The sequence below is a fragment of the Fistularia commersonii genome, chromosome 2 (assembly GCF_037954325.1).
Source record: "Fistularia commersonii isolate RoL2024-O1a breed Wild chromosome 2, RoL_Fcom_v1.0, whole genome shotgun sequence".
Classification (NCBI taxonomy): domain Eukaryota; kingdom Metazoa; phylum Chordata; class Actinopteri; order Syngnathiformes; family Fistulariidae; genus Fistularia; species Fistularia commersonii.
In genome coordinates, this window is record NC_141285.1 from 24,570,339 (window position 1) to 24,597,422 (window position 27,084).

At 45.7% G+C, this 27,084-nt stretch overlaps 1 protein-coding gene and 2 long non-coding RNA genes across 3 annotated transcripts; all 3 read right to left on the minus strand.

Annotated features, from left to right (window-relative positions):
- Positions 1 to 1,019: 1,019 nt before the first annotated feature.
- Positions 1,020 to 1,846, minus strand: LOC147236821 (uncharacterized). Its single transcript, XR_015108856.1, has 3 exons — positions 1,735 to 1,846; positions 1,546 to 1,656; positions 1,020 to 1,468 (listed from the first exon to the last, which is right to left on the minus strand). It is a non-coding gene; the product is annotated as an uncharacterized LOC147236821 (long non-coding RNA).
- An 81-nt stretch (positions 1,847 to 1,927) lies between these two features.
- On the minus strand, positions 1,928 to 12,828 carry LOC147236822 (uncharacterized). The gene is made up of 8 exons (XM_086163017.1): positions 12,672 to 12,828; positions 3,276 to 3,401; positions 2,971 to 3,185; positions 2,728 to 2,867; positions 2,489 to 2,649; positions 2,280 to 2,398; positions 1,983 to 2,205; positions 1,928 to 1,938 (listed from the first exon to the last, which is right to left on the minus strand). Exons 1-8 carry the CDS (start codon positions 12,769 to 12,771, stop codon positions 1,928 to 1,930), a joined length of 1,095 nt encoding a protein of 364 aa, XP_086019143.1. The 5' UTR covers positions 12,772 to 12,828.
- Positions 12,829 to 21,025: 8,197 nt separating this feature from the next.
- Positions 21,026 to 25,008, minus strand: LOC147236823 (uncharacterized). The gene is made up of 2 exons (XR_015108858.1): positions 24,516 to 25,008; positions 21,026 to 22,091 (listed from the first exon to the last, which is right to left on the minus strand). It is a non-coding gene; the product is annotated as an uncharacterized LOC147236823 (long non-coding RNA).
- Between the last annotated feature and the right edge of the window lie 2,076 nt (positions 25,009 to 27,084).

Genomic DNA, 27,084 nt, shown 5'->3' on the forward strand with positions numbered 1-27,084 from the left:
CTGAGATGGACGGATTCAGCCGCAGCTCCGCTCCTTCCTTGAAGTACAGCGACTTGACGGTGAAGGAGAAACACTGAGGCGCCGCTAAAAGCAGCGAGAAGAACCAGAAGGCTGTGTGTTTCTCCATGTTGAACTCCAGGAACGCGCCGACTTACCACCAACTCGTCTGAGAACGACTGTTCAGGCGAGCGAGCCGGCTTCCTGAGGGATCGGGGGGGGGGCGTGGTTACTTCCTCTTGAAACTTACACGATTTGTAATGGGCGTGGCGTGTTCTGTGTGACTCATTGTAAACCTTCAAGTTGAGACAGTAGATTTTTTGGGGGGTTTTTCAGAGGCTCTGTGTTGTTTCAGTCTAAATTGGTTAAAAGTTGAATTGTGAATAGTTAAAAGTTCTTGTATTTTATAGTTTATTTGTAGCACTGAAGAGTTCATATTTTTAATTTATGTTTTATAATTTTGCATTTTTTCAGGGATTCTGTGTTGTTTGATTTTACATGTGTTGAGTGTATAAAAAGCTAAAATTGTTTTTTATTTCACAATTTATTTTTTGTAGATCTGTAAATATTTTAATTTATATTTCGTGTGTTTTTCAGGGATCCTGTGTTTAAATCACTTTAAATGTTACGTACTAAAAATTTTATTCTTGTATTTCATAGTTTATTTGTGGTTGCACTGAAAAGCGAATATTTTTAATTTACATTTTTTTGTGTCATGTGTTTTTCAGGGAGTCTGCGTTGCTTGACTTTAAAGTTGCTTCGTATAAAAGAGTTAAAAGTTTAAATGAGTTAAAAGTTCGTTGTAGAGTGAAAAAAATAAAGGCTATTATAATATAGTAGTATAATACATTTGTTTATTAATTATTAATTCATTTTGTGCATAATGTTACATTATTATTGGTAATATATCGATTATAGCAACAACAAAAATCTGAAGAGCCGTTTGGGAGCCGAAAGAGCCAGCTCTTTTTAGTGAGCCGAGCCTAAAGAGCCGGTTCTCTAAAAAGACCCGGAATTCCCATCACTATTGTTTCCGGGCCCCGTTCAAGGCGCTGTTTCCTGCGAACCTTTGTACCTGGGGAGCTAAAACATATTCCACCCCTGGAAGTTCACTAGTTGTTGGTGTTTGAGAAAGATAGAACCAACCTTTGTCTCCGCAATCCTTCCTTCTCACACCACAGCTCTTTGAAAGACATGTTTTTTTTCCCCACATGCACATACCATTTTTTTTTTTATTCAACACTTAAAATCATGGATGTATTAGGTAACACTTTTTTACCTTGGTGTAAAAAAAAAACACCCAGAGGATAACACACACACACGAAGACACACACTTCTTTCTCTGTACTGGGCTGCAGTTCTGGCAGCGGAGCGGCAGCCTGGATTTCTGTGGCGTCGACGCCGCTTCCTTCTCTGCAGCTTTCTGCCGGCCGTGGACCCGCGCCTCCTTCTTTCCTCCCTTCTTCTTCTTCTGCGGGGAGCAAGAACAACTCGTCACGTGAGGCTGAAGAGGTTTTGATGCTACACGTTTCGGAGGCCGTCGCCCACCTTAAAGAAGGGCAGCCGCTTGCTCTCGTTAAACACCAGGTTCTCGTCGATGAAGGACGGCTCCGTGGCCACGCTTTGGTTGCAGGTGCTCAGCTCCTCCTCCAGAGAGTCCTGGGCCACGAGCCGGGAGGGCAAGGTGAGAAACGCACACTGCACATTTGCAGAAGTTACCAGACGTACGCGACCCACCTGGCTGTGGCCGTCCTCCTCCTCCAGCTCCTCCTTTTCCTCTTCCACCAAGGCGGCCTGCAGCTCCTCCTGCTGCTTCTTCAGGCTCTCCAGGAGCTCGCCCCGGCTCCGTGACTTCTCCATCTGCCGGGGGTAAACGTACTCCCGCCGCTGCGGGGTCGCGCCTGGGGAACGGGGACAGGAGGAGACCTTCTCAGATGGCGTCTTCACTCGGTGGCTCCGAGGAGAGCGAGGGTTCGGGCACTGACCTGTAGGGACGTCCTGCTGAAGCTCCTCCATCAGGAAGCCGCTGACCAGCCGCCGGCTCCCATCTAGGCGGGACCGGATCTCGGCCGTCTGCCGGTCCAGAGCCGCCCGGTCAGCGGAGGTTCGGCTCTGCAGCGCCGCCAGTGCCTGCTGCAGCTCATCCTGCTGGTTCGTGAGCTCCTTCTCCACCGCCTGGAGCTGCGTGGCGCAGTGTGTCTGCACACCCTGGGGAGCGGCGGGTGGAGGAAGCCTTTAAACCTCCCAAAAAACAAACCAACAAAAAAACAAAGTAATGTTACCTCTTGCTGGGCCCCCGCCTCAGTGGAGAGCTCCCCCAAAAAGGAGAGGCGTTCCTGGGCTTGCTTCTCGGCGTGCTCCCTGGCCCTGGAGCTCCACCGGAGGTCACGCTCCAGCAGACCTGCGGGTCACAAGTACACGGTCTCACACACCTGCTGACGTTCACCAGGGGGTTGGTGAACGTCAGGAGGTTCCTGACGAGGGCTCCTACCAGACACGGAGCCGTGCAGGTGGGTGCAGCAGCCGGCCAGCTCTTCCAGCGTTTCCCGGCTGTTGTCGGCGTTGAGCCGCAGCGAGGCGGCGAGGGAGGAGGAGGCGGAGGAGAGGAGGTCCGCCTGCGCTGAAGCCTGGAGTTCTGCTACGTTGCAGCCGCTGCAGACAAGGAGAAATGGCATTTGAGCTGTCAAGGGGTTACTGTAACAGGTTGGGGCCTAAAGTTCGGCAGCTGACCTCTCGATGCTCCCCTGGAGGTCCCGCAGGGGGGCGCCCAGCGCCGCAGAGGCCGAGCACAGGTCGGCATAGTCCTTCTGGGTCTCCAGGGCCAGCAGGTTCAGCTGGTCCTGCAGGCACTGGATGGTCTGCTTCATGCCCTGAAAGAAGCAGCAGCGGCCCTTAGGCGACGATCAGGTAACTATGGCAACAACAACCTCCTGAAGCATGCAGTCTGGGAGACCCTCTGCATCGGGGTCCCACCTCTCGATATTTCACTTTCAGTGCGTTCAGCGCACGGGGGAAAAGACGAGCACTCTCCCCGCCTGCTGTCGCTCCTGCGCCCGGCGGATGGCGTCCTCCAGCCTGTCGCGTTCTTCCAGCAGGGAGCCCAGGCCGCGGGAAGCGTTGTCCCGCAGCGCCGCCAGGTCCCGTGCCAAGCCGATGAAGAACGCGCCCATGTCCTTCATCGCCTCCACCTGGTCGGAGGGACCAACGACGAAGACACCATCAAAACGGATCCGTGACCCCGGAGATCCCCGGGCCACGCAGACCGGAGGTGTACGAACCTTGTCGGCCAGGTCTCGCTGCGCCTCCACCGCCGCTCCCAGCGTTTGACTCAGCTCCCTCACGACCGGGAGCCCCGCCAGGGTCTGACCTACCAGCACCTCCTCCATGTCGCGCTGATGCTCCTCCTAGCGGTGAAAGATGGGGCGCATGTTAAAAAGAGCGAGATGTTGAAGCTTGATAGACACACATCAGCTGCGCGAGGCTCAGCAGCAGTTCCAGCAGACGCTCCTTGTCCTGCAGACACTGCAACCGCTGCTGCCGAACCTTCTCCTGACAGCGAGACACGCCGGCCGCCACCAGCTGCCCGACCCCGCCCACGAAGGCCTGAGCAGTGTTAGAACTAAAACAAACAAACAAAAAAACCTCCACCTCCGCTTTGCTTGTCAAAAAGTCACATTACCAGGATGGCAAGCATCAGTCCAGCCGCATTTTCTTCCATGGGTTTGGAGACTTTTTTTCTGCATGTTTTTGTTTGGTTATTTGTGTTTGTTTTTTGTCCTTGTCTACAAAACACAGGCGTCCTTCTCCCTGAGGAGAGACATGAGGTCCAAACAGGTCGTCTCCTCTGTGCTACGAGGTCAAAGTCTGTCCAGCTCAGTCTCGCCTGGGTTACTGAGCGGTTCTCCTTCCGTCCGGGTTACTTCAGGACTATTTTCCCTCACAGTCCTTCCACTCAAACATGTACTGATTTTTTGGTGGAAATATTTTCGTTTCCAAATTGCGAAAACAACCAAATACAAAACCACCAACCCCACAAACACCAGAAACACCATCACCCAATATGGAGGTGGCCCGAAGCCATTAAATGCTTTTAAAACAAAATGGATGTTCCTCTGGGGTTTTTTTGTGACATCACTTCCTGCTTCTTCACCCCTTTGCAGACCGACACGCTCCATCTTGAGCTCAGGGTGTCACGTCAAATCCACTCTTTGGCATCTCGGCAACACGTCTCGGTGTCTGCAAGGAGATGAGGAAGCTGGACCTTCAACCCTCAATTGCCAGATAATCCCGATAATTAGCAAAAACACACACTTGCACAGGGCCGCCGCAAATTAGGTAAAAAAGAAACATGCTTTATTTTCTCGACCTGGACAAGAGGGAAAGAAAAAAAAGTGGAAACAAGACCGATTTGGCAACAACACACTGGAAATCACTGGTGAAAAAGGAGAAAAATACCAACATATTTCTGGTGAAGACGCTGTAAAAGAAGGACGGGTGAAGAGAAACAACGTGTGTTTGTTCAGAGATTTTCAACGGAAGGAGCTTCAAATCACGTTACACACACACACACACACACACAGAAATGCTCTGAGATAAAAAAAATTTCAGCGTCTGCAGTACCTTTTGGAGTCTAGGTTGGGTTTCTGAGCGGTTCTCCTTTCATCTGGATTACTTCAGGACTATTTTCCCTCACGGTTCTTCCTCTCAAAGTGTACTGATCCGTTGGTGGATATATTTTCGTTTCAAAATTGCGAAAACAACCAAACCCAAAACCACCAACAAGACAAACACCACCAACACAACCCAATATGGAGGTGGAGGGAATAAAGGGTTCTGCAAGGGGTCGCTCCATTTCTGACTGACTGGGTTCTACAGCCTGCAGGAGAACTTCTCAACCTTCTGGATGATGTTGCCGTTGGAGACGGTGATGACTTTTGTATCATTCTCCAGTTGAACATCTCCCAGTCTCCACAGGTAGCTGACAGGTCCCACATTCTCAGTGTTTCCGTCGCAGCTCAAGGTGCATTTCTCGGATTCAGGACCACAGGATGGTGGATCGATGCTCACCGTGGGCTTTGGTACCTCCTCGATCATCTGAGTCCTGTATTGATCCTGAAGAGTCCGGTCGTTGAACTCCAGTGTGAAGATCCCAGTGTCGTCGTTAGTGGCATTCCTGATTTCCAGCTCCCCAGAACTGAGGTTCAAGGTTGTCCGCCCCTTAAAGCTCCGATAATAAACCAAATCCAGTTTGTCTTTAACCCACTCGCACACCAAGTTCACGTCCATCAACCATCCAATGGCCCAGATCTCCTCTGAGATGGACAGATTCAGCCGCAGCTCCGCTCCTTCCTTGAAGTACAGCGACGTGACGGTGAAGGAGAAACACTGAGGCGCCGCTAAAAGCAGCGAGAAGAACCAGAAGGCTGTTTGTTTCTGCATGTTGGCTTCAGGAACACCGAGGTTCTGCTCAACTCTGAGCAAACCAAATACTTCAGTCTAACTGAAGTGTTATAATGTGCAGTCAACAACTTCTAACCGAAATAACCCGTTCTCTAAAATCTTGTATCTCTGAGGACGACGGCTTCCTTATCAGCTGGAAGAAAATGGTTTGCAAAAACGCGCCCTAATCAACTACATGCTGGGCCAAAACATGGCCAAACAACAGGAAACATGAAAGTCACCCAGCAATTTTTTTTCATTCATATTTTATACTTTCTATTCAGGATTGGTGACATTAACATCAATATCCCTTTTTCAGTGACTTGGACAAGAGAAGAAGCAGGAAAACCGACAAATTTGGCAGAGTCATACGATGCCACATCGTGAGAAAAACACGTTGAGTTTGGTTTTCTCTGCAGAGCTCAGAGTTCACACTCTAACACTTTATGAACACAGTATCTCCAATTTTACCATTACATTTCATTACATTAGATTTGGCAGACGCTTTTATCCAAAGCGACTTACAATAGAGGACACAGGGACTGCAAATAACATTTGCTATACCAGCAACTTCAAGACACAAAAAAGACATTTCACTTAACGACAACTAAACACAGCATTTATGGACTGACTGCATTGACTAATACCTGAAACACACACACACACACACACACACACGTCAGCGTGTTGTGACGCCTCAGCGTCGCGGAATGGGACGGGACCGCCGGCACTTAGCTTGCAGCGCCATCTAGTGGTGAGACTGTGAACTGCATGTGTGGTGTGTGTGACGGAAGGTGAGGAAACAGGACACACTCTTTCCTGGACGCTCACAAACGCTCACGTCTGTCACCAGTCTGGCTTCCACGACTGTTAAATGCAGGTCATTTACATTCAAAAAAATCTCCAACCGGCCAAAAACACCACAACCTGCTGTTACCTTGGCAACAAAGCTATTTCAACACAGGTAAATAAGGAGTACGGCTTGGTCGACTAAATCTGCAATGACAGGGTTCTGTGCCGTCAAAAGAAAAATATTGGGCAAATTCCGTGTCATTTTGTCTACCTTTCCTTTGGGCCGCTCCCTGCTGGAGTCGCCACAGCCAATCATCTTCCTCCATGTAATTCCCGCCAATCCAGCCACTTCCTGTCCTTTCCCTCCATCCAATCGTCCTTCCACCCAGATCTTCGAAGTCAGCTGTGCATTGAAGCCAACTGGCTTAGTCGAACTAAAACAAAAGCCAAACCCTCCACCTCCGCTTTGCTTGTCAAAAAGTCACATTACCAGGATGGCAAGCATCAGTCCAGCCGCATTTTCTTCCATGGGTTTGGAGACTTTTTTTCTGCATGTTTTTGTTTGGTTATTTGTGTTTGTTTTTTTGTCCTTGTCTACAAAACACAGGCGTCCTTCTCCCTGAGGAGAGACATGAGGTCCAAACAGGTCGTCTCCTCTGTGCTACGAGGTCAAAGTCTGTCCAGTTCAGTCTCGCCTGGGTTACTGAGCGGTTCTCCTTCCGTCCGGGTTGCTTCAGGACTATTTTCCCTCACAGTCCTTCCACTCAAACATGTACTGATTTTTTGATGGAAACATTTTCGTTTCCAAATTGCGAAAACAACCAAACCCAAAACCACCAACACCACAAACACCACCAACACCCAAACCCAATATACAGCTGGAAGGAATAATGGGTTGTGCAAGGGGTCGCTCCATTTCTGACTGACTGGGTTCTTCAGCCTGCAGGAGAACTTCTCAACCTTCTGGATGATGTTGCCGTTGTAGACGGTGATGTCTTTTGTATCATTCTCCAGTTGAACATCTCCCAGTCTCCACAGGTAGCTGACAGGTCACACATTCTCAGTGTTTCCGTCGCAGCTCAAGGTGCATTTCTCGGATTCAGGACCACAGGATGGTGGATCGATGCTCACCGTAGGCTTCGGTACCTCCTCGATCATCTGGACCCTGTATTGATCCTGAAGAGCCCGGTTGTTGAGTTCCAGTGTGAAGTTCCCAGCGTCGTATTTAGTGGCATTCCTGATTTCCAGCTCCCCAGAACTGATGTTCAAGGTTGTCCGGCCCTTAAAGCTCCAATAACAAACCAAATCCAGTTTGTCTTTCACCCACTCGCACACCAAGTTCCCGTCCAGCTTCCACGTGATGTCCCAGATCTCCTCTGAGATGGACGGATTCAGCCGCAGCTCCGCTCCTTCCTTGAAGTACAGCGACTTGACGGTGAAGGAGAAACACTGAGGCGCCGCTAAAAGCAGCGAGAAGAACCGGAGGGCTGTTTGTTTCTCCATGTTGAAGTCCGTGACTGGGCAATTCGTGAGTGGAGGAAAATTTAGGAGAGTGGGCCGGCTTCCTTATTCGGGGAAAAGCGGCTGATTGGTTGAGAGGTGGCTCGCGCCGTGACGTTTGACGCGAGCATGTCAACAGCATTTGAACAGTAGTTGGTTTCTAGCAGTCCTTCGCCGTAACGTGTGTTTTCCAGGAATAAATCACATGTGACACACTAGTTTCTGCCTCCCGTGTGTAACAGTATACTTCTCGATTTCAATAAAAAACAGAAAAATTAACCTCAAGAGAATAATATAAATAAATTAAAGGATGTTGTGTTACCAGAATATTGGTAAGGGGTATAGAACACATCTCTGAAATGAATTTGTTGATTTATTTTTTTCATTTAAAAATTTTTAACTAAAGTAACATCAATGGTGTTATGGGTCATTTTCGACCCATATATATTTTCTTCAAGGAAATGCAAAGAAACAAAAAATGTCAGCAATTGGACTTTAAAATGAACACACTGAAACACGGGACAGGTCATAACACAAAATATCATTGCCCATCTTCTGGTCATTCGCTGGCAAGTGAAGGTGGCCGTCAGCTTGTCCAGGTTGTCCACTCCTCCTTTGTTTTTATTATAGTCAGGGATAATTGTGGGCTTTTTGTCACCTGCTGATGACACAGCTGCAGCTTTGTGAAGAGTAGACAGAAGTATCACATTCTGTCTTCTTTTTGGACAATATGAGACAACAGTGGTGGTGTCTGTAAAAGCAAACTTGGAGGAAAGTAGAGCCCTGTCTTTCACTGCAGGATTTCAGCAGGCAACTCAGGTTTATTTTTCTTCACTGTGCCCACCATGGTAAGTTCTCTCTTGAGGAGTTCTTGTCCAAAGTCATAGGGGGTAAAAAAATTGTCACAAGTGATATTGTGACCCTGCAGTCCAGCGGTCATGTCAAGGATGTGACTGGACATGCTCATCTTTGTTTGCTTTGTTTTTTTGGAGCAATCCTGGACAAATGAGCATCCCCAGAAGCTCACATGATTGGGGGAGGAGGTGGCTGTCATCGTGTTGGCTGACAATGCATTTATGATTTAAATTTTGGCTGTAATTATTGCTTTGTACTCTTATTTTTATACCCGGGTCGAAACCGACCCTAACACTACAAACGACATAATTTTAACTAGAGCATTTTATAATGCAGTGAAAAAAAATGTTTTTGTTGAAATCAAGGTTCCTGACAAAGTCAAGAAGCCTTGATGCAATAAAAAAATTGTAAGTGATTATTTTATGCATTTAAAAACTAAAACGGGTCGCTAGCGACACTGTTACATCATCCTGACGACTCGTAGAAATAAGTTTAAACGGAACCACAAACTGAGTTTAACAGAAACATTTTGAACATGAAACACATCCCTGAGCCCACAAGGTTATTAGTCATCTATTGATTGTGTCCATTTTTGGACAAATGGACAAGAAAACACCATAAAATTCAATGCATTCTTATCAACAACAGACGGTCCGTGTTTAAAAAAGAAGACTACAATCCAAGAGCATAACAAACACACACACACACACACACACACACACACTCACACACACACACACACACACACACACACACACACACACACACAGTGATGTAAAAAAAAAGCAGCGTCTGCAGTTCCTTATAGAGTCTCAGCGGGGTTTGGAAGCGGTTCTCCTTCCTTCAGGGGTACTTGAGGACCTTCTAAACCATTTTCCTTCGCAGTCTTTCTTCTGAAACATCTACTGATCCGTTCGTGGATGGATTTCCGTCCCTTGATTGCTAAAACAACCAAAACAGAAACGCAGATCAAACCCAAAACCAAAGCCACCACCCAATATGGAGGTGGAAGGAATAAAGGGTTCTGCAAGGGGTCGCTCCATTTCTGACTGACTGGGTTCTTCAGCCTGCAGGAGAACTTCTCAACCCTCTGGATGATGTTGCCGTTGTAGACGGTGATGACTTTTGTATCATTCTCCAGTTGAACATCTCCCAGTCTCCACAGGTAGCTGACAGGTCCCACTTTCTCAGTGTTTCCGTTGCAGCTCAAGGTGCATTTCTCGGATTCAGGACCACAGGATGGTGGATCGATGCTCACCGTGGGCTTCGGTACCTCCTCGATCATCTGGACCCTGTATTGATCCTGGAGAACCCGGTTGTTGAGCTCCAGTGTGAAGATCCCAGTGTCGTATTTAGTGGCATTCCTGATTTCCAGCTCCCCAGAACTGAGGTTCAAGGTTGTCCGGCCCTTAAAGCTCCGATAATAAACCAAATCCAGTTTGTCTTTCACCCACTCGCACACCAGGTTCCTGTCCAGCTTCCAGGTGATGTCCCAGATCTTCTCTGAGATGGACGGATTCAGCCGCAGCTCCGCTCCTTCCTTGAAGTACAGCGACGTGACAGTGAAGGAGAAACACTGAGGCGCCGCTAAAAGCAGCGAGAAGAACCGGAAGGCTGTTTGTTTCTCCATGTTGGCTTCAGGAACACAGGGGTTCTGTTCAACTCTGTTAAACCAGGAAGACTTCAGTGTTTAAGTTCTTTGGCCGGATGTCGACTGGCGATGTTACCTGAGAGGAACGATCAAAGTCTAATCCGTCAACTGCGATCCCTGCTCAAAGGGCCGGGCCGTTATATCCCTCTCATCCAATCAGCGGCGTTGTCAGGCAGGTCAGCCAGTCTGTTGTCCAATCACAACTCAAAAACCCGCAATATTTTAATAAAAACCCGCCCAGATCTTAAAAGGAACCCAATCAGATAAAAAATGTTTTACGGGGACGAAGTGCAGGGCGGGGTTTGAATATAAAATGCATTCCATCAAAAGGGCCGAAATAAAACAAATACAGAATTAAATTACCTCAATTAAAACACACACACACACACACACACACACACACACACACACACACACACACACACACACATTCAAATGTTTATCTGACAACAACACGTAAGATGAGAAATCCTGTGAAAACAAGTTCAGCCTTGATTTCTGTTCAGAGTTCTCACACTCAAACTCTGACTGTGTTAAACACACATTAGGATCATGGGAATCTGTTAGTTGTTATTAAACACAGAAGCAGCAAAAAGATTTAAAAACACAGAGAATATAATACACACACACACACACAGTGCTCTGAGGTCAGCTGGCACTTGTGATGGTTCAAAGTTGGCTCCATAGCGGTGACATAAAAATTGAGGTTAAACAATTTCAAAAATCTCAACGTTGCAAAACAAGGTTGATGCATTTCTGTCCCCAAACACCTGAACTGTTTCACTTTCTGTATCACTGGAAGGAATTCTGTCTCTGCTTCTTCAAGTCAGGTTTCTCGGCCTCTCCTGTCACATTGCAAGTCACTTTGGATAAAAGCGTCTGCCAAATGACTGTAATATAACGTCATGTAACATAGAACAACCTTTTCTGTACCAGGGATCAGTTTCATGCATGCATGGCTATCAGACTTTTTAATTCCTCTTCCCTCAGTCGCAGGGAATCTCCAAATCTTTGTAGTTAAGACCTTAAAACAGTTAAGACAATTTATATTTGATTGTATTTCTTATTCTTCCTTGATCCTACTATTATCTATTAGTGTTATGTTTTTGCTTTAAACTCTGGCATAGCAATTTCCTTCGGGATAAATAAAGTTGTTCTCATTCTCATTCTCTCATGAAAATGTTTCTATGGACCGGTGAGAGGCGCAGGGGTTCAAATGATAAGAACTTATCACTTCACAGTATTCAATCAGTAACATGAGAGGGAGGTGATATCTCACGGTCACACTGATGTTCTGCAGTGAGGATGCAGAGCTGTTTTTTCTGTTCAATCGTTCCACGAGCCCATCGCTCTGAGGATGCAAAGGAGCAGTTCCAGACAAACTTTACAAACAAGCCTTTAGTTGCAGGTGAACGCCCAGAAACCTCATCCCACACCGACGTATCCTCCGACGGAAGGGGTTCAATGAGTTGCGGTGGTTGGTAAACAAGCGCCTCTTTTATCAGAACACTTACATCCAAAAACCTACGACGACAGACGCTCAAAAAACATTATCTTCACGCCTCCCGAACACTCTCGCACGTGCACACCCCGCTCTCTCAGCCAAAACACATTCACAGCCAGTAAGAAATAACAGAACTCTGAACATTCCTCTCAACAGCACTGCAGGACGGCTCCAGTTTAGTGTAGCGTTTTAGTTAGAGAAACGCCCTGGTGATGGTAAACGTCTGTTTAATGAGCACTAGCTGTTGTTGCCACAGCCACGCCACACAAGCCTGCAATATAACAAACTGTTCAGATCAATTCCAGGTAAATTAAAAAAAAAACAAACAGAATTTATTACACAACGAAAAACACCAACATCATTCCGGGCAACCACAATATCACACAGAAAACAAGCATCAACAGAAACCCCAACATTTGTGACTCGCTACAATATATACTATTTACTGCTCAGAAAAATAAAGGGAACACAAAAACAACACGATGAAACTCCAAGTCGAACACACTTGTGTGAACTCAAACTGTCCACTTAGGAAGAAACACAGATTAATTTTGACTCGTTTTAAGGACGTTACATCAACGTTGGATCAGCCTGTCGTGTGTTTTTCCACTTTCATTTTGATTCCAGACCTCAATGGGTTCATCAGTTTGATTTCTATTGATCATTTTGTGTGATTTGTTATCGGCACATTCAACTGCATAAAGAACAAAGCATTTGATAAGAATATGTCATCCATTCAGATCTAGGTAAAAAAGGTAATCTTTAACACACACACACACACACACTCGTACATCAGCGTGTGTCGTGACGTCAAAGCAGCCGGCGCCACTGGGCTACAGCGCCCTCTAGTGGCGACAGCGTGAATTGCAGGTGGGTGAGACGGAAGGTGAGGAAACAGGACACACTCTTTCCTGGACGCTCAAAAACGCTCACCTTTCTCTTCAGTCTGGCTTCGACGACTCCTTCCGATAGCTCCACTGTGTGTCTCATCAGCTTCATTCCTCCGAAGAACGTCTCCCTTGTTCTTCACCATGGCCACCAGCACACCTTGTTTTTGAAACGTACCGGTAATTCTAAATTTGAAGAGGATGTTGATTTTGTAATGTCAACATAAAAACAAGTAGAATGTTCGTCGTGTCTTTTCTGTGGGAAACTGAAAGAGCTTGCCTCAATAAGGACGGGCATATGGAAATTAATAAAACAATAAATACATTTAAACAGCGGAGGACCGAAAGTGTGCGGGCTGGCGCATGCGCACAACTCCTGAGGAGGCGGTGCCATGTGACGTCATCCTCCTCGGACTGACATCAGTGTTGCCAGATAATCCCGACAATGAGCAAAAACACTTCCTGAAACCGGACTGCAAACTGAGGAAACATGCTGATCAAAAAACACACCAGGAGACCCACGAAGATCTTTACATTCATGTATTGTATTTATTTAAGCAGGAAAAACTCCATTGAGATCGAAAATCTCTTTCAGGAGTGACCTGGACAAGAGAAGCCGAAAGGCGGAAACACGACCAATCTGCCAACAACACACCGACGATCCTGGGAAACACGTGGAGTTCCTTCTGTGTTTCTTTCCAGAGAAAGGAAAAACATCACTGACCCCGCAAGTTTATTAGTTATCTATTGATTGTGTCCATTTTTTGACAAGTGGACGAGAAAACACCATAAAATTCAATGCATTCTTATCAAAACAGACGGTCCGTGTTTAAAAAAGAAGACTACAATCCAAAAGCATAACACACACACACACACACACACACACACACACACACACACACACACACACACACACACACACACACACACACACACACACACACACACACACACATAAAGAGCGTAGTGTCTTGTGACGTCACAGCGTCGGTGAATTGGACGGGGACGCCGTCACTGAATCTACAGTGCCCTCTAGCGGTGCGAGTGTGAACTGCAGGTGTGTGTGTGTGTGTGACGGCAGGTGAGGAAACAGAACACACTCTTTCCTAGACACTCACAAACGCTCACCTGCCTTCAGTCTGGCTTCCACGACTCAGTCCCAGAGCTCCACTGTGTGTCTCATCAGCTTCATTCCTCTGAAAAACATCTCCCTTGTTCTTCACCATGGCCACCAGCACACCTTGTTTTTTAAACGTAATTCTAAATTTGAAGAGGATGTTGATTTTGTAACATCTACATAAAACATTTAGAATGTTCGTGTCTTTTCTGAAGGGAAGCTGAAAGCGCTTGTTTTAAGAAGGACGGGCACATGGAGATGAATAAAACAATAAGTAAATTTAAAAAGTGGAGTAGCAAAAGTGTGCGGGCTGGCGCATGCGCACAACTCTAGAGGAGGCGGTGCCACATGACGTCATCTTCCTCGGACTCGCAGCGGTGTTGCCAGAAAATACTTACAATGAGAAAAAACACTCCCTGAAACCGGACCGCAAACTGAGTAATACAGAAACATGCTGAACAGGAAACACACCAGGAGACCCACGAAGATCTTTGAATTCATTCATTGTATTTATTTAAGCAGGAAAAACTCCATGGAGACCGAAAATCTCTCTCAGGAGTGACCTGAAATTCACGAAGTGCTACAGAGAAAATTAAATTTTCTCGGTGCATTCGGTGCAACAGAAAAGCTCAGCTATGAAACCTTCAGCAGCTGCAGCTGCAGGCAGTGGTGCTGGAAGGAGAAGCTCAACGTGCCTGCAATTCCCCATCTCTCCACTAGAGGGCGGTAGAGTCTCAGTGAAATCAATCAACTCCCACAGAGAAAACCAAATCAAATGTCTGCCAGCATGTCAGCAGCCAATTAGGATCCAAAAAAGGAAAATGTTAGTAAAAATACAAAATATTGATTCTCAAACGAACCTGAGCACACAGTGTCTGCGTGTCAGCCCTGGAAAAGCTCCAGAGACGGCGTTAAGGCAGTTGGTGCGCATATTTTGAGCGACATGAAAATTCAGCTTTGTACAGCTTTACATTCATGCTCAGTCATTTTCAGCGCATTATTAGCCTTCAGCAAATTATGACTATAATATTATAATGATAGTCATGAAGCCAAATCACTAAAGCTGTACTAAGTGCATTAAGAGGTCATGGGAGCAGGAGTGCGTCAGCAGACCAATATGTCCTCAACCATAACAATATAGCATACAGGATCGGCCACAGGATCCTGGGGAGGATGCCGTGCTGGTAGATCCAAGCCTTGAATTTTCCAGGTAGACCGGACTTGTCCACAGACTTCAACCAGACATCCAACTCAACGCAAGCTGTCTTTGTGGGTTCTGCATCTTTGAGAGAGCTGTCAAACATCTTGCCCAGGCTCTTGACTGGCCTCTCTGAGATTGTAGGGATAGATGCACCTGCGATGTTGAAGCGGAACTTGTCTTCTACCTTCCCTTTCCTGAGCACCATCGACCTAGATTTGGCAGGTTTGAAGCTCATCCGGGCCCACACCATCATCTTCTCGAGATGATGCATTCTTGATGCATATGATGCATAAGATAAAAATACCAAGAGCACCCCCCCCTGTTCTGAAGAAATGCTCTGAGATCAAAAATTGTCAGTGTCTCCAGTTCATTGTGAAGTTGAAGCTGGGTTAGTGAGCAGTTCTCCGACCTCAAGGGTTATTTGAGGATCTTTGAAATCATTTTCCATCAAATTCTTTTCATTGAAACTTCTTTTGGTCCCTTTGAGGCTCAATTTCGATCCCATAATAACTAAAACAACCAGAAAAAGAAAGACACTCGAACCCAAACCCACCAGCCAATATGGAGGTGGAAGGAAGAAAGGGTTCTGCAAGGGGTCGCTCCATTTCTGACTGACTGGGTTCTTCAGCCTGCAGGAGAACTTCTCAGCCTTCTGGATGATGTTGTTGTTGTAGACGGTGATGTCTTTGCTCTCAATATCCCACTCATCATCTCCCAGTGTCCACAGGTAGCTGACAGGTCCCACATTCTCAGTGTTTCCGTCGCATCTCAAGGTGCATTTCTCGGATTCGGGACCACAGGATGGTGGATCGATGCTCACCGTGGGCTTCGGTACCTCCTCGATCATCTGGACCCTGTATTGATCCTGAAGAGCCCGTTGGTTGAGATCCAGTGTGAAGATCCCAGCGTCTTCTTTAGTGGCATTCTTGATTTCCAGCTCCCCAGACCTGATGTTCAAGGTTGTCCGGCCTTCAAACCTTTGATAGTAATATTCAGGCAGTTTGTCTTTCACCCACTCGCACACTGGATCCCCGTCCGCCATCCATCCAATAGCCCAGATCTCCTCCGAGATGGACGGATTCAGCCGCAGCTCCGTTCCTTCCTTGAAGTACAGCGACGTGACGGTGAAGATGAAACACTGAGGCGCCGCGAAAAGCAGTGAGAAGAACCAGAAGGCTGTTTCTTTCCCCATGTTGGCTTCAGGAACACCGAGGTTCTGCTAAATTCTGTGAAATCCAGAAGACTACAGTGTTTAAGTTCTTGGGTTGGATGTCGAATGGCGACGTTACCTAAGAGGAACAATCAAAGTCTATCCCGTCAACTGCATTCCCTGCTCACTTGTCAGAGAAGTAATATCCCTCTCATCCAATCAGCAGCGTTGTCAGGCAGGTCAGACAGTCTGTTGTCTAATCACAACTCCAAAACCTGCAATGTTTTAATAAAAACCAGTCCAGATCTTGAACAGAGAAAACAGGTTTTAAGGGAATGACGTGCAGGGTGAGCTTTGCATAAACATTGTGTTTATCAAAAGGGACGGAAATAAAACATATAAAGAATTAAATTACTTCAATTAAAAAGCAAACACACACACACACCTTTATCTTACAACACGTAAGACGAGAAACCCTGTGAAAACAAGTTCAGCTTTGATTTCTGTTCAGACTTCACACACTCAAACTCTGATTGTGTTAAACACACATTAGGATCATGGAAATCTGTTGGTTGTGATTAAACACAGAAGCAGCAAAAAGGTTAAAAAACACAGAGAATATAATACACACACACACGAACACACATGCACGGAGTACTCTCTGTTCAGCTGACACTTGTGGTGGTTCAAAGTTGGCTCCTTAGCCATGAGATAAAAATCGAGGTTACACGATTTCAAAGATCTCAACTTGCAGAACAAGTTTGATGCATTTCTGTCTCTAAACACCTGAACTGTTTCACTTTCTGTATCACTGGAAGGAATTCTTCTCTGCTTTTTCTTGTTTTTTCTGTTCAATCGTTCCGCGAGCCCATCGCTCTGAGGATGCAAAGGATCCGCAGACGCTCTCACATGGCAGAAAACACACTTGAATCAAAGTTTCGTCCTCTGTCATTGTGGACGTCCTCAGGCACCTGGTAAACATGGCCTCCAGCAGAGCATCTGGAACGGTCCCTGCCTCTCGGTCCGGTACGGCACACACCTCTGGCCGTGTGGTGAAATAGTCCACGACGGACAGAACGTAACGGTTGTTGTGTCCGTGTGAGGAAACGGGCCCACGATGTCCACCGCCACCCTCTCCATCAGGACCGCCAGCCGCTGAAGCTGGGCGCAGTGTTTTGGAGGCCACCATCTCTCTTCCCCCCTAGCTGACCCTTTCCAGGCTCTCTGGAGCACTCCATCTGTCTCTCAAAGGGCCCCAAACTTTACAAACAAGCCTTTAGTTGCAGGTGAACGCCCAGAAACCTCATCCCACTCCGACGTATCCTCCGACCGGAGGGGTTCAACGAGTCGCAGTGGTTGGTAAACAAGCGCTTCTTCTATCAGAACACTTACATCCAAAAACCTACGACGACAGAAGCTCAAAAAACGTTACCTTCACACCTCCCGAACACTCTCGCACGTGCACACCCCGCTCTCTCAGCCAAAACACATTCACAGCCAGTAAGAAATAACAGAACTCTGAATATTTCTCCCAACAGCACTGCAGGACGGCTCCGGTTTAGTGTGGAGTTTTAGTTAGAGAAACACCCTGGTGATGGTAAACGTCTGTTTAATGAGCGATAGCTGTTGTTACCACAGCCACGCCACACGAGCCTGCATATAACAAACTGTTCAGATCAATTCCAGGTAAATTAAAAAAAAAAAAAAACAGAATTTATTACACAACGAAAAACACCCACATCATTCCCGGCAATCACAATATCACACAGAAAACAAGCATCAACATAAACACAACATTTGTGACTCGCTACAATATACACTATTTACTGCTCAGAAAAATAAAGGGAACACTTAAACAACACGATGAAACTCCAAGTCGAACACACTTGTGTGAAATCAAACTGTCCACTAAGGAAGAAACACTGATTAATTTTGACTTGTTTTCAGGACGTTACATCAACGTTGGATCAGCCTGTCGTGTATTTTTCCACTTTCATTTGATTCCAGACCTCAATGGGTTCATCAATTTGATTTCCATTGATCATTTTTGTGTGATTTGTTGTCGTCACATTCAACTGCATAAAGAACAAAGTATATGATAATAATGTTTCATTAATTCAGATCTAGGATGTGTTTTTTTTTCGTGTTCCCTTAATATTTTTGAGCAGTGTGTAAAGTTTCCATCGGAAAAAAAGCAATCTAAAACAAACACACACTCATACGTCGGTGTGTGTCGAGACGTCACAGCGGCCGCCGCCACTGGGGCTACAGCGCCCTCTAGCGGCGAGAGTGTGAACTGCAGGTGTGTGTGACGGAAGGTGAGGAAACAGGACACACTCTTTCCTGGTCGCTCAAAAACGCTCACCTTTGTCTTCAGTCTGGCTTCCACGACTCCTTAGCTCTATTGTGTGTCAGCTTCATTCCTTCGAAGAACATCTCCCTTGTTCTTCACCATGGCCACCAGCACACCTCAAACAACTGCAGCTCTGTTGTTTTTTTAAGCGTAATTCTAAACTTAAAGAGCATGTTGATTTTGTAAAATCGACATAAAAACATGGAGAATGTTCGTGTCTTTTCTGAGGGGAAACTGAAAGCGCTTGCCTTAAGAAGGACGGGCACATGGAGATGAATAAAACCATAAACAAATTTAAACAGTGGAGTAGCGCCAGCGTGCGGGTTGGCGCATGCGCACAACTCCAGAGGAGGCGGTGCCACATGACGTCATCCTCCTCAGTCTGACAGCAGTGTTGCCAGATAATCCCGACGATGAGCAAAAACACTTCCTGAAACCGGACCGCAAACCGGGTAATACAGAAACATGCTGAACAAGAAACACATCAGGAGACCCACGAAGATCTTTTAATTCGTTCATTGTATTTATTTAAGCAGGAAAAACTCCATTGAGATCGAAAATCTCTTTCAGGAGTGACCTGGACAAGAGAAGCCGAAAGGCGGAAATACGACCAATCTGGCAACAACACACCGGCAGTTCCTGGAAACAAGTGGAGTTCCTTCTGTGAACATCTGAACATTGTTAGTAAACGCTGAAGCAGCCCGATGGGGAAAAAGGAGAAAAACACCAACAGTAAAATATATTTCTGGCGATGACACAGTGAAGAGGACATGAAGAAGAAGGAAGGATGAAAAGTAACAATGTTTGAGTTCAGTGTCTGTTGATGGAAGAAGCTTCAAATGATGAAATCACTCAAATTCAACTGCACCGTTCCCCGACCCTCTCTTTTTAACCTCATCCTTTTCACTTCATGGTCTGAAGTCTATCACGTTATGCACACACACACACACACACACACACACACACACACACACACACACACACACACACACACACACACACACACACACACACGCACACACACACACACACAGAAATGCTCTGAGGTAGAAAAAAAAAGGTCAGCATCTGCAGTTCTTTGTGGATTCTAGGTTGGATAACTGAGCTGTTCTCCTTCCATCTGGATTACTTCAGGACTATTTTCCCAAACAGTTCTTCCACTCAAAATGTACTGATCCAATGGTTGAAAAAAATTGTCATCTCCGAATTGCGAAAAAAACAAACCCAAAACCACCAACACCACAAACACCACAAACACCATCACCCAATATGGAGGTGGAAGGAATAAAGGGTTCTGCAAGGGGTCGCTCCATTTCTGACTGACTGGGTTCTTCAGCCGGCAGGAGAACTTCTCAGCCTTCTGGATGATGTTGCCGTTGTAGACGGTGATGTTTTTCCTCTCAATATCCCACTCATCATCTCCCAGTCTCCACAGGTAGCTGCCAGGTCCCACATTCTCAGTGTTTCCATCGCAGTTCAAGGTGCATTTCTCCGATTCAGGACCACAGGATGGTGGATCCATGCTGTGGGCTTCGGTACCTCCTCGATCATCTGGACCCTGGTTGTTTCATTGACATTGACATTCAGTTCTACCTTGCCATGTGTATTTGCAGATATGTATATTTGTTTGTACTGTTTAAGTTCAATAAAAAAAAAAAAAATAAGAAAAAAACATTCCTGGTGTTTCCCGGTGCTGGCAGTAGAAGCTCAACGCGCCTACAGTTCCCACTCTCACCGCTAGAGGGCGCTACAGTTTCAGTGAAATCAATGAACTCCGACAGAGAAAACCAAATCCAGTGTCTGCACGTCAGCTGCCAGTTAGGATCCAAAAAAAGGACCTTGTTCACATCTTCTGTACCACAAGCAGATCGCAGAAAGCCCGTGTAATAATGCAGTCGTGCAAATAAAGTTACAGTTTGAAGTTCAGCTCTTCTACGTCTGCCTCCATCTATGTGTGTGATTTGCGCGTCCACTTGGACACAACAAAAGTGTGAAGAAGGGGTCTGCAGAGAGCCGGTCGGACCCGAATTCCCACAGGGAAGAAAACATCCGGAGCCACAAAACCCCCTTTAGACATGGAAAATCAAGATAACACCGCATGGATCGTTTTGACTGTTAAAATGCGCTTAAAACAACTACAGTGAGTGGCATTCATAGCATCAATGAAATTCCCTGCACTCCTTCTGACCGCGCAGTCCGTCCACCCCACTTGTCCCGTCCGTTTCCCCGAAAGCTCAATGGGACACACGGCTTGTATGTTCTTCTCTTCTCACCTCCTCTTCCAGCGGCCTGTTTTTCTCCACATTCCAGCTGAAGCTCCACAGAGCTGGTGAACCGCTGGGCCGGTCTAAGGCCGACCAGCTGATCCCCGAGACGAAAACTCTCCCGACCGACGGTGTTGAGGGGAAACCCAAGTCCAGGAACCAAGATGATGAAAACCAGAAAAAAAAGTGAAAATGTTAAAAGTGGAGGAACAAACGGCGCATGCTCACAATTCCAGAGGACGCGTGACATCTGTTCCTGACGATTCAAAGAAATGAGCTTAAACGGAAACGCAAACTGAGTAAAACTGAAACATGTTGAACATGAAACACACAACCTTTTATTTAAATTCATTTCTTATTTACAATGTCTGTTTCAGGAGTGACCTGGACAAGAGAACATCACGGATATGTGATGCATTCTTGATGCATATGATGCAGGTCTGCTGATAAATATAAGATAAAAATACCAAGAGCACCCCCCCATGTTCTGAAGAAATGCTCAAAAAATGTCAGTGTCTCCAGTTCATTGTGGAGTCGAAGCTGGGTTAGTGAGCGGTTCTACTGCCTCTGGGGTTATTTGAGGATCTATGAAATCATTTTCCATCAATTTTTTTTTTCTATGAAACTTCTTCTGGTCCATTTGTGGATGGATATCATTCCTATAAGTAAAACAACCAGAAAAATTAAGACGCTCAAACCCACCACCACCAGCAAATTCGGAGGTCGAGGGAATAAAGGGTTCTGCAAGGGGTCGCTCCATTTCTGACTGACTGGGTTCTTCAGCCGGCAGGAGAACTTCTCAGCCTTCTGGATGATGTCAGTGTTGTAGACGGTGATGTCTTTCCTCTCAATCTCCCACTCATCATCTCCCAGTCTCCACAGGTAGCTGACAGGTCCCATATTCTCGGTGTTTCCGTTGCAGCTCAAGGTGCATTTCTTGAATTCAGGACCACAGGATGGTGGATCGACGCTCAAGGTGGGCTTAGGTACCTCCTCGATCATCTGAACCCTGTATTGATCCTGAAGAACCTGGCGGTTGAACTCCAGTGTGAAGATCCCAGCGTCTTCCTTAGTGGCATTCCTGATTTCCAGCTCCGCGGTTCTGGTGTTCATGGTTGTCCTGCCTTCAAACCTTGGATAGTAATACTTGGGCACTTTGTCTTTCACCCACTCGCACACTGGATTCCCGTCCACCATCCATCCAATAGCCCAGATCTCCTCTGAGATGGACGGATTCAGCCGCAGCTCCACTCCTTCCTTGAAGTACAGCGACGTGACGGTGAAGGAGAAACACTGAGGCGCTGCTAAAAGCAGTGAGAAGAACCAGAAGGTTGTTTCTTTCTCCATGTTGGCTTCAGGAACACAGGGGTTCTGTTCAACTCTGTGAAACCAGGAAGACTTCAGTGTTTAAGTTCTTTGGCCGGATGTCGACTGGTGATGTTACCTGAGAGGAACAATCAAAGTCTAATCCGTCAACTGCGATCCCTGCTCAAAGGGCCGGGCCGTTATATCCCTCTCATCCAATCAGCGGCGTTGTCAGGCAGGTCAGCCAGTCTGTTGTCCAATCACAACTCAAAAACTCGTAATATTTTGATAAAAACCCGCCCAGATCTTAAAAGGAACCCAATCAGATAAAACAGGTTTTACGGGAACGAAGTGCAGGGCGGGGTTTGAATATAAAATGCATTCCATCAAAAGGGCCGGAAATAAAACAAATACAGAATTAAATTACTTCAATTAAACACACACACACACACACACACACACACACACACACACACACACACACACACACACACATTCAAATGTTTATCTGACAACAACACGTAAGATGAGAAATCCTGTGAAAACAAGTTCAGCCTTGATTTCTGTTCAGAGTTCACACACTCAAACTCTGACTGTGTTAAACACACATTAGGATCATGGGAATCTGTTAGTTGTTATTAAACACAGAAGCAGCAAAAAGATTTAAAAACACAGAGAATATAATACACACACACACACACACACACACACACACACACAGTGCTCTGAAGTCAGCTGGCACTTGCAATGGTTGAAAGTTGGCTCCATAGCGGTGAGATAAAAATCGAGGTTAAACAATTTCAAAAATCTCAACGTTGCAAAACAAGATTGATGCATTTTTGTCCCCAAACACCTGAACTGTTTCACTTTCTGTATCACTGGAAGGAATTCTGTCTCTGCTTCTTCAAGTCAAGTTTCTCGGCCTCTCCTGTCACATTGCAAGTCACTTTGGATAAAAGCGTCTGCCAAATGACTGTAATATAACGTCATGTAACATAGAACAACCTTTTCTGTACCAGGGATCAGTTTCATGCATGCATGGCTATCAGACTTTTTAATTCCTCTTCCCTCAGTCGCAGGGAAACCTCAAATCTTTGTAGTTAAGACCTTAAAACAGTTAAGACAATTTATATTTCATTGTATTTCTTATTCTTCCTTCATCCTACTATTATCTATTCCTGTTATGTTTTTGCTTTAAACTCTGGCATAACAATTTCCTTCGGGATAAATAAAGTTGTTCTCATTCTCATTCTCTCATGAAAATGTTTCTATGGACCGGTGAGAGGCGCAGGGGTTCAAATGATAAGAACTTATCACTTCACAGTATTCGATCAGTAACATGAGAGGGAGGTGATATCTCACGGTCACACTGATGTTCTGCAGTGAGGATGCAGAGATGTTTTTTCTGTTCAATCGTTCCACGAGCCCATCCCTCTGAGGATGCAAAGGAGAAGTTCCAGACAAACTTTACAAACAAGCCTTTAGTTGCAGGTGAACGCCCAGAAACCTCATCCCACTCCGACATATCTTTCGATCGGAGGGGTTCAATGAGTTGCAGTGGTTGGTAAACAAGCGCTTCTTTTATCAGAACACTTACATCCAAAAACCTACGACGCCAGAAGCTCAAAAAACGTTACCTTCACGCCTCACGAACACTCTCGCACGTGCACACCCCGCTCTCTCAGCCAAAACACATTCACAGCCAGTAAGAAATAACAGAACTCTGAACATTCCTCTATACAGCACTGCAGGACGGCTCCGGTTTAGTGTGGACTTTTAGTTAGAGAAACACCCTGGTGATGGTAAACGTCTGTTTAATGAGTAATAGCTGTTGTTGCCACACGAGCCTGCATATAACAAACTGTTCAGATCAATTCCAGGTAAATTAAAAAAAAAAAAACAGAATTTATTACACAACGAAAAACACCCACATCAATACCGGCAATCACAATATCACACAGAAAACAAGCATCAACATAAACACAACATTTGTGACTCGCTACAATATGTACTATATACTGCTCAGAAAAATAAAGGGAACACTAAAACAACACAATGAAACTCCAAGTCGAACGCACTTGTGTGAAATCAAACTGTCCACTTAGGAAGAAACACTGATTAATTTTGACTCGTTTTCAGGACGTTACATCAACGTTGGATCAGCCTGTCGTGTGTTTTTCCACTTTCATTTGATTCCAGACCTCAATGGGTTCATCAATTTGATTTCCATTGATCATTTTTGTGTGATTTGTTGTCGTCACATTCAACTGCAAAAAGAACAAAGTGTTTGATCAGAATATTTCATTAATTCAGATCTAGGTAAAAAAGGTAATCTTTAACACACACACACTCATACATCAGCGTGTGTCGTGACGTCACAGCAGCCGGCGCCACTTTGGGCTATAGCGCCCTCTAGTGGCGAGGGCGTGAACTGCAGGTGTGTGAGACGGAAGGTTAGGAAACAGGACACACTCTTTCCTGGTCGCTCAAAAACGCTCACCTTTGTCTTCAGTCTGGCTTCCACGACTCCTTCCCAGAACTCCACTGTGTGTCTCAACAGCTTCATTCCTCCGAAGAACATCTCCCTTGTTCTTCACCATGGCCACCAGCACACTTTGTTTTTGAAACGTACCGGAAATTCTAAATTTGAAGAGGATGTTGATTTTGTAATGTTGACATAAAAACATGTAGAATGTTCGTCGTGTCTTTTCTGAGGGGAAACTGAAAGCGCTCGCCTCAAGAAGGACGGGCACATGGAAATAAAACAACAAATACATTTAAACAGTGGAGGAGCGCCAGCGTGCTGGCTGGCGCATGCGCACAACTCCAGAGGAGGCGGCACCACATGACGTCATCCTCCTCAGTCTGACAGCGGTGTTGCCAGATAATTTCGACAATGAACAAAAACACTTCCTGAAACATGACTGCAAACTGGGTAATACAGAAACATGCTGAACAAGAAACACATCAGGAGACCCACGAAGATCTTTTCATTCATTCATTGTATTTATTTAAGCAGGAAAAACTCCATTGAGATCGAAAATCTCTTTCAGGAGTGACCTGGACAAGAGAAACCGAAAGGCGGAAACACTTCCAATCTGGCAACAACACACCGACGATCCTGGGAAACACGTGGAGTTCCTTCTGTGAACATCTGATACTTTGTTAGTAAACGCTGAAGCAGCCCGATGGGGAAAAAGGAGAAAAACACTAACAGTAAAATATATTTCTGGCGATGACACAGTGAAGAGGACATGAAGAAGAAGGAAGGATGAAAAGTAACAACGTGTGAGTTCAGTGTCTGTTGATGGAAGAAGCTTCAAATGATGAAATCAATCAATTTCAACCACACAGTTCATCCTTTTCACTTCATGGTATGAGCTTTATCATGTTTCACACAAACACTCACACACACACACACACACACACACACACACACAGTGCTCAAATGTTAAAAATGTGCAACACGAGAGACAGCAGTGTGAAAATGTCAGTATCTCCACTTCTTTGTAGAGACTTGGTTACTGAGCAGTTCTCCTTCCTTCAGGTTGACTTGAGAATCTTCTGAACCATTTTCCTTCTCAGTCCTTCCTCTGAAACATCTGCTGATCCACGGCCGTGACGGCCGGGTCCGGCTGAGCCGGATGGGGCGCCGTAGATGAAGTTGAATCGCAAACCTTACCTGATTCAGACATGCTCGGTTCGGGGTCACCAATGTGGCGTTTCAAAGACGAAATAATGGCGGAGGCGTAGAGGAGTTCAGTTCTTTAATTTTAAACACCAACAAAATACAACTGGAACTTGAACATCCGGGATCAACTTAATATACGCGGCTTAAATCAGGTACTCTGATATCCGTCGGGTCCACAAAATCTTACATAACGCCGCCCCGCCTCCTCTTAAGACCTACATCAAGCCTCGCTCCCAACTCACAAGTCGAGTGCTAAGGTCGGTGTCTAGAGGAGACTGCAATGTTCCGAGGAGAAAGTCTGCCTTTTCCTGTAAAGCCATAAAAGAATGGAATGTGCTTCCAGAAAATCTTAAGAACATGACTGATTTTCACACCTTTACACAGGTTGTTAAAAATAGGATTCTGCAGCACCAAACATGCTCACGCTAACAATACCAGACGGGTCCCAGATGACCAGTCATAATATTACAACAATATCACAACAATAGCACTTTCAACTTGCAAAATACAATTTGATTGCCTGTTTATATATTGTATAATTATTTTATTGCCTATCTGTACATTTTATATCTTTTGTCTATTTTGCAGTTTTATATTTGTATTGTCCAGGACTACAGATGGAAATTAGCTATGAGCTACAATCTAGTACCAACATCTCTGCCTCTGTGCTTAATGTAATTGTACACTGTCCTAATAAACTTCTAAACAAACAAACAAACCACGTGCGACGACTCCCGGGAAGAAAAATTGGAGCCTTTTTCTTTATAAAAATAAATAGAAATGCAAGGAGAAAACACACAAACACACAATCTTGGCCTTCAACTAATCGTTTGTTCGTCTTAAAATCTTTAACCTCCAAGAGCCACAAAACCCTTTAGACACGTCAAGTGAAGATGGTTACTGTGGTTTGTCCGTTTTTGCGGCCTCCGCCACGGGACCGGACCTTGTTGTCCCGGTGTGTTCAGATGTGACAAAGTTGGGTGCACTTTTGCCATCACGTGATGCGTTCCCACGCAAAAAGACGCTGAAAGTTCCCGTCAAAGAAAATACGGAGCATCTTCTTGAGTCCTTCTCATATTTAGAAAAAGTGTGTGTGAGAGTGTGTTTACCCGTGCAGACCTTCCTCTGAAAACTCTCCCGACCTCTTTACGGATATTTCCTATTCTAAAAAAAGTCAAATATGTGTGTGTGCGTCGGTGAATGGGACAGAGCCGCCGTCACTGAGCCTCCAGCGGCCTGTAGCGGAGGAATGAAGCTGATGAAACACACAGTGGAGCTATGGGGAGGAGACCTGGAAGCCAGGCTGAAGATGGAGGTGAGCGTTTGTGAGGGGCCAGAAAAGAGTGTGTTCTGTTTCCTCACTTAACGTAACACACAC